The sequence below is a fragment of the Orycteropus afer genome, unplaced genomic scaffold (assembly GCF_000298275.1).
Source record: "Orycteropus afer afer isolate SDZICR_OR568_19922 unplaced genomic scaffold, OryAfe1.0 scaffold00798, whole genome shotgun sequence".
Taxonomy (NCBI): domain Eukaryota; kingdom Metazoa; phylum Chordata; class Mammalia; order Tubulidentata; family Orycteropodidae; genus Orycteropus; species Orycteropus afer.
The window spans coordinates 650,949-659,048 of NW_006922385.1; the positions used below are offsets into that span (position 1 = coordinate 650,949).

At 36.7% G+C, this 8,100-nt stretch overlaps 1 protein-coding gene across 1 annotated transcript in view; it reads right to left on the bottom strand.

Annotated features, from left to right (window-relative positions):
• The window catches only part of LOC103211805 (kelch-like protein 1), a 499,593-nt gene that overhangs the window by 398,905 nt on the left and 92,588 nt on the right, over nt 1-8,100 (bottom strand). Inside the window, exon 3 of the mRNA XM_007957787.2 lies at nt 6,936-7,132. Within this exon, the coding sequence (XP_007955978.1) occupies nt 6,936-7,132 (197 nt within the window). The remainder of the gene's footprint in view (nt 1-6,935; nt 7,133-8,100) is intronic.

Here is an 8,100-nt window from a genome sequence, read left to right on the forward strand (position 1 = left end):
TCACCTATTTTGGTCATGTTGTAAGAAGGGACCATTCCCTGGAGAAGGATGTCATGCTTGGTAGGGTGGAGGGTCAACGAAAGAGGGGGAGGCCTTCAACAAGATGAATTGACACGGTGGCTGCAATGTTGGGCTCAAGTATAGCAGGGATTTTGGGGCTGGCGCGGGATTGGGCAGTGTTTCGTTCTGCTGTGCATGGGGTCACTATGAGTCGGAAATGACTCGACGGCCCTTAACAACAACAACAACATCAAAATTTTTCAGTAGTTTGTGCATGAACCACTATCTAGCTAGGTCCCATTTCCTGAATAGATTTTGGAATCATCCATGTAAAACCAATAGCTTGAACCATATAAATGAGTGAGATTTCCAAAGTAAAGCTGTTGTTGTTGTTGTTAGGTGTCATTGAGTCATGTCTGACTCATAACAACCTTACGTACAACAGAATGAAACACTGCTCAGTCTTGTGCCACACTCATGATCCTTGCTATGTCTGAGCCCATTGTTGCAGCCACTGTGTCAATCCATCCTGTTGAAGGCCTTCACCTTTTTCATTGACCCTCCAATTTGCCAAGTGTGATATCATTCTCCAAGGAATGGTTCCTTCTGACAACATGACCAAAGTAAGTGAGACAAGGTTTGGCCATTCTCACTTCCAAGGAACATTCCGGCTGCACTTCCTCCAGGACAGATTTGTTAGTTCTTTTAGCAGTCCATGGTACTCTCATCATTCCTTGACAGCACCACAACTGAAAAGCATCAAGTCTTCCATCTTCCTTATTCATTATTCAGCTCTCACATTCACAGGAGACTATTGAAAATATAAATGCTTGGGTTCGGCACACCTTAATCTTCAAGGAGACACCATTGCTCTTCAGCACATGAAAGAGGTCTTTTGAAGAACATTTGTCCAACACAATCTGTCATCAGATGTCTTAGCTGCTGCTTCCATTGACATTAATTGTAGAACCAAGTGATATGAAGTCTTTGACAACTTCAATCATTTCTCCATTTATCATGATGCTATTTATTGGTCCAAGTGTGAGGATTTTGTTTTCTTTATATTGAAGTGCAATCCATACTGCTGACTGTAGTCTTCAATCTTCATCAGTAAGAGCTCCAAGTCATCCACAGTTTCATCAACCAAAGTTGTTTCATCTGCATATTGCAGGTTGTTAATGAGTCTTTCTCCAATCCTGATGTCACATTTTCTTCATATAGTCCAGCTTCTCGGATTATTTGCTCAGCATACAAATTAAAAGACAATGGCAAAAAGATACAACACTGATGCCCTCCCTTCTTGATTTTAAACCATGCAGTATCCCCTTCTGTTCAAACAACAGCCTCCTGCTTTATGTACAAGTTCCTCCGGAGTACAATCAAGTGCTCTGGAATTCCCATTCTTCTCAAAGTTATCCAAAATTTGTTATGATCCACACAATTGAATTCTTTTGCATAGTCAGTAAACAGTAAACAATTTTCTGGTATTCTTTGCCTTCACCCAAGATCCACCAGATATCAGCAATGATATCTCTTGTTACATGTTCTCTTCTGAATCCAGCTTGCATTTCTGGAAGTTCTTTGTCAATATACCGCTGTTACCCTTTTTAAAATATTTTCAGTAAGATTTTACCTGCATGTGATATTAATGATATTGTTCGATAATTTTCACATTCTGTGAGACCATCTTTCTTTGGAATGTGTACAAATATGGATACCTTGTGCTCAGTTGCCCAGGTAGCTGTCTTTCAAATCTCTAGGCATAGCTGAGGGAGTCTTCCAGCACAGTATTCATTTGTTGAAACATCTCCATAAGTATTCTGTCAATTCTTGGAGTCTTGTTTTCCACCAATTCCTTCAGGGACCCTTGACCTCTTCCTGCTATACCATTAGTTCTTGATCATATGCTACCTCCTGAAATGGATGAATATCAACCAATTATTTTTGGTACAGTGACTCTGTGTATTCCTTCCATCTTCTTTTGATGTTTCCTGCCTCATTCAATATTTTGCCCATAGAATGTTTAATACTTCAATTTGAGTCTTAATTTTTTTTCTTCTGTTCTTTCAGCTTGAAAAATGTTGAACATGTTCTTCCCTTTGTGTTTTCTGACTCTAGGTCTTTGCACATTTCATTACAATAATTGTCTTTGGCCTCTCGAGCTTCTCTTTGAAATATTCTGCTCAGCTCATTTATCTTATCATTTCTTTCATTTGCTTTAGCTACTCTCTGTTCAAGGGCAAATTTCAGGGTTTCTTCTGACATTCATTTTAGTCTTTTCTTCCTTTCCTGTCTTTTTAATGACCTCTTGCTTTCTTCATGGATGATGTTCTTGATGTCATCCCACAGTTCCTCTGTTTTTTTGTCACTGGTGTTCAATGCATTATATCTATTCTTTAGATGGTCTCTAAATTCAGGAGGAATACTATCAAGGTCACATTTTTACTTTCTTGGACTTGTTTTAATTGTCTTCAACTTCAACTTCAACTTGCAAATGAGAAGTTGATGGTCTGTTCCACAATTCCTTCTGGCCTTATTTTGCCTGGAGATATTGACTTCTCCATCACCTCTTGCCACAGGTATAGTCAAATCTCATTCCTGTGTCCTCCATCTGGTAAAGTCCATGTATATGGCTGCTATTGTGTTGTTGAAAAAAGGTATTTGCAATGAATAAGTCATTGGTCTTGCAAGATTTTACCATGTGATATCCAACATCATTTCTGTCACCAAAGCATATTTTCCAACTACTAGTGATTCTTCTTTGTTTCCACCTTTTTGCATTCCAATCACCAGTGATAATCAACACATCTTGATTGCACATATGGTCAATTTCAGACTGCAGAAGTTGGTAAAAATCTTCAATTTCCTCATCTTCATCTTTGGTGGTTGCTGTGTAAATTTGAATAATAGTAGTATTAACTGGTCTTCCTTGTAGGTGTATGGGTATTATCCTGTCACTGAAAGCATTGTATTTCAGGATATATCTAGAAACATTCTTTGTGCTGATGAATGTCATGCCATTCCTCTCCAATTTGTCATTCCTGGCATAGTAGATCACATGGTTCTCTGATTCAAAATGGCTGAAACCAGTCCATTTCAGGTCACTAATGCCTATCTCTCTTCATGCATTACATTTCATTTTTGACATCTAATTTTCCTAGAATCATACTTTATACATTCCCTGTTCCAATTTAGTAATGGATATTTGCAGCTGTGTCTTCTCATTTGGGGTCATGCCACATCAGCAATTGGAGGTCCCAAAAGCTTTACTCCATCCATGTCATTAAGGTAAACTCTACTCTGAAGAGGCAGCTCTTCCTCAGTTGTATTTTGAGTGCCTTCTGATCTGAGGGGCCCATCTTCTGGGACTCTATAGGACAATGTTTCAGGGCTATTCATAAAGTTTTCCAGTAACCTATCAGACAGTGTTTCACTGTAATTCATTAGGTTTTCATCGGCCAATTCTTTGAGAAGTGGATGGCCTTTTCCTTCTTCCAAGTCTGTCCTAGTGTGTGGAAGCTCCGGTGAAAGCTGAACACCATGGGTAGTAACCCTGCTGGCATTTGTAATGCTGGTTTCATAGCCTCCAGCCTCACACTAACATGTAAGCCACCACAGGATGAAAAATGACAGACAAGTTTGTCTACCTTAGCTGTTCCAAACCACTCTGCTCACTTCCTGGACTCCCTTAAAGCTGCTCCAGACCTCACACCCTGCTTGCCTTCTGGGCTACCCTTCAATTTGCTTCAAAACCCTCACAACTGGATCGCCTTCTAGGTGGCCCTTAAAGCTGCTCCAAAACCCCCATGCCCAGCTCACCTTCAAGGTCACCCTTAAAGCTGCTCTGAAACCCCCATGACTAGCTCAAAGGAAACCTAGCAAACCATATAAACAGTCAAGGCATGTAAACAGCAATTAAGATTTGAAATTTTAATATCAATAAAAGAGCTAAAGACAATGAATAATTCAAATTTAACAATGAAATTGAAAATAATAAAATAACTATTAGTTACAAAATAAGCAATCAAACAAATATTTAGGACAAGTAAAAGAGCTAAAGACAATGAATAATTCAAATTTAACAATGAAATTGAAAATAATAAAATAACTATTAGTTACAAAATAAACAATCAAACAAATATTTAGGACAAGAAAGAAGTTAATTCAGTCCGAGGGAAAATAGAAACACTGGATGATTTTTCACTAAAGCAATTAAGAAGAAAAATAGCATAATTATCTTTTAAAGCATGAACTGAATAGATTAGATGGTGGCATGTGACTGGTTAGACATGATCATAGGTAAATATGTAATGAGGAATTATAGTAGCAGATGCAAAACACTCACTGTAGAGTGTTAGAAGTGAGGAAAAATAGAGTGCTTCGAAGAAAACTGCTTGATTTTTTTTTTTTTTCTGACTAAATAGTGACCCACGAACATCTGGAAAATACAGGAGCTTTATGTTTCACAGACACACAGAGACAAAAAAATAATACTGCATTTAAACAAAAATGACAGGATTTATAATCTAGTCAAAATCTCAGAAATGAAACAGTGTTAATTTTCTTAACTAGAACACTTCTATATATTTTTTAATACATTTTTCTAAAACTTCCATATTTTTAAGTCTCTAAAAGAATTAATTATCATGTGATAATTTTCCGAACAGCCTAAGCAGCTGCAAGGAAAACATTTTTATTACTAAATTAATAATTTCAGAGTAGACCAGAAGGGACCATTCTCCCTCTGGACATGGAAGCATATTGTTCTTTAGATTAGCTGAGCCAGGGTCTGCTAATTGTAATGAGATATCCATACTTAAATGACTGCACTTGGACTTTGATATTTCAGTTGATAAAATATTTGTTTATATTGATTTTATATGGTTCATATGATTTCAATATTAGTCCTGTGTCCTGAGATGGAATATTTCTACAGAAAAATTTATCAACACAGTCATGTTATTCATCTTTTTACTTTCATTAGTATATTTTATACAAATTACTAATCTGCTTAAAGGATTAAAGAAAAAATGAAATAATATTGAAACTGTCTAAGAATAACAATTAGAAGGCTTTTAAATGACTGATTTTCATTAGTGATTTAAAAAACCTTTAATTTCATAATACAGCATTGTAATAAATAGCAACTGTAAATCTTAATGAAGATTTATGTCTTAAAAATTGTTTCCATGAGTTGGAAATGGAAAGTTCTTTAATATTTAAACACTGGCTGTTTCCATAATAACAATAAAAACATTAATAATATTACTAATAATAATAATAGCAAAAATAGTAGATATTTATCTTTTGTTAGTTGTTAGATGTAATTGAGTTGGTTCTGACTACAGTATGAGCAACAAAACAATGCCCTGTCCCATGCCATCTTCACAATTGTTACCAGACATTTTATTTCTTTATTATTTATTAACTCTTGGGTATGAAATGTAAGAAGTATGAGTCTGTTGTAACTTTGTTATTATACTCTAGAATAGAGATAGTGTAAGAAAAAAAAATGAACACACACCAAAAATTTCACATATTTAAAGCATATAATTCAATGGCTTTCAGTAACTCAATAAAACTGTTAAAAATAAATAAATTTATATAAGTAATTTCAAATATAAAATAGGCTTAAATTATTTTATGAATAATTACTGAGTGATAACTGAAAAAAAAAAATCCACTGCCATTAAGTCAATTCATAACCTCATTGGGTTTCCAAGACTGTAAATCTTTTCAGAAGTAGATTGCATCTTTTTCAGCTGGGGGTTCTGAACCTAAAACCTTCTGCTTATTTACCAAATGCTTTACCCCCTCCACCACTAGAGCTCCTAAGTGATAATTACTGTTTAAAACTATTATGGAAAAGTATTGAAAATCAAATTGACAAGCAATGGATATGGTGATTCATGCATCTAAATATTTCCCTTACTATAGAAGTTCCTGGGAGTTCTCAAAGTCAATAGTTATTATAACAACACTGAATAGTCTTTCCACAAATTATACCAGAGCTCTTGTAGCATAGTTGCTAAGGCACTTGACTGCTAACCAGAAGACTGTGGTTCAAACCCACCAGCCACTCCTCAGAAGGAAGAGGGGCAATCTACTTCCGTAGTGATACTGCCTCAGGAACCCAAGGAAGGGTCGCTGTCAGTTGGGTCCTACACGACAGCACATAACAACAACAACAACAAATTATACAGAAAAAGCCACACCTACATAATCATCTGTAATAGGGAGGTTGAGTGAAAAATACAGAGGAAAACAAAGAAAGGCAAACTTTGACAGGGGACATAAAAAGAGAGACATGATGGGGCAATTAAGACAAAATAGTATTGACAACTTTTAAAAATCCCAATAATCAGTATCTGTATCTTCATTTCCTGTAAAATGTAATTCTAACCATAAAGCAATGATAAAGTCTATCATATGAGGTTTTTTATACTTTGAGTTTATAGAGCACTTTATGGCACAAACGAACAAATCTGTCCTGAAGGAACTGAGGCCAGAATGCTCCTTGGAAATGAGAATGGTCAGACTTTTTGTCTCACCTACTTTGGTCATGTTGTCAGAAAGGACCAGTCCCTGGGGAAGGATATCATGCTTGGTGAGGTAGAAGGTCAGGGAAAAGAGGAGGATCCTCTACAAGATGCATTGACTTCTCTGAGTAGCTGAAACGATGGGCTCAAGCATAGTAAAGTATTTGAGGATGGCACAGCCTAGGCAGTGTTTCATTCTGATGTTGCTATGAATCCAAGCTGACTAGACCACATCAACAATAACAACATATGGCACATAGTAACCAACAATGAAAAATGTGTCAAGTATACAAAACTAATTTTAATTAAAAAATTGTTCAATGCCATGTTAGTAATTGTTATAACCTCTGATATTACAGTATATGTCTCTATTATTAGAACATTAAATATTCTTACCATTGTGTAGCTATGGGCCACCTTCATAAGTTCAATGCATCCTTGAGCATCTGCAAATGCTCGTATTCCTAAACAGTTAGACGGATGCAAAAGTTTCATGAGAAAGTGGCAGCACACTTCTACTACTTGAGGAAGCTGAAGAAGGCATGCTGCAGCAAGAAGATTTTCAATGGTGTCTTCCTTTAGTTCCAAGCAACCTAAACAGAAGTAAAGACAGTTATGGAACTCTCTGTTTAAAGTATCAAATAACACGTATCATTGTATTAATGAAATCATTAGATCCATCTGCTAAAAACTGTTGAGCCTACATTCATAATTAACATAAAGAGCTCTGGTGGCACACTGTCTGAGGCATTTGACTACTAACCAGAAGGTTGGCAGTTCAAAACCATCAGCCACTCTGCAGAAGGAAACTAGGCAATCTATTTCCATAAAGATTTACACCCTAGGAAACTCAATGTAGGTCGCTATGAGTCAGAATCAACTCTATGGCAGTGGGTTTGGTGACATAGTGGATAAGGCATTTGGCTGCTAACCAGAAAGTTGGCAGTTCATACCTACCAGTTGCTCTGCAGGAGAAGATGAGGCAAACTACATCAGTAAAGATTACAGCCTTTATAACACAGTGGGGGTCACAGTGAGTAAGAAATCAACTGGATAGTAGTGTCAAGCAATTTTTTTTTTTTAAATTTTCTTCTTAATGCAATAATGTTTAAATATATCCACTACACATAAAAGCAGTTACAATTGGAATATCAGTATGCATTTCAGACAGAAGCTCTGGTGACAAAATAGTTAATCACTGCACTTAGGTTTGAACCCACCATCCACTCAGTGTTAAAGATGAGGCAGTTGGCTTCCTTAAAGATTGTTGTTGTTGTTGTTATGTGCCATCGAGTCAGACCCGACTCATAGCAACCCCTCCTTGGGTTGCCGAGGTAGTATCACTACGGAAGTAGATTGCCCAACCTTGCTTCCGGGTAGTGGCTGGTGGGTTTGAACTGCCAGCCTTCTGGTTAGCAGTCAAGTGCCTTAGGCACTATGCTACCAGAGCTTTAGAAACTCTATGGGGCAGTTATACTCTATCCTATAGGGTCACTGTGAATCAACTGAATGGCACACATGAACAACACCTCTTTCAGCCAAAGTAATTGTTATTCCTTTG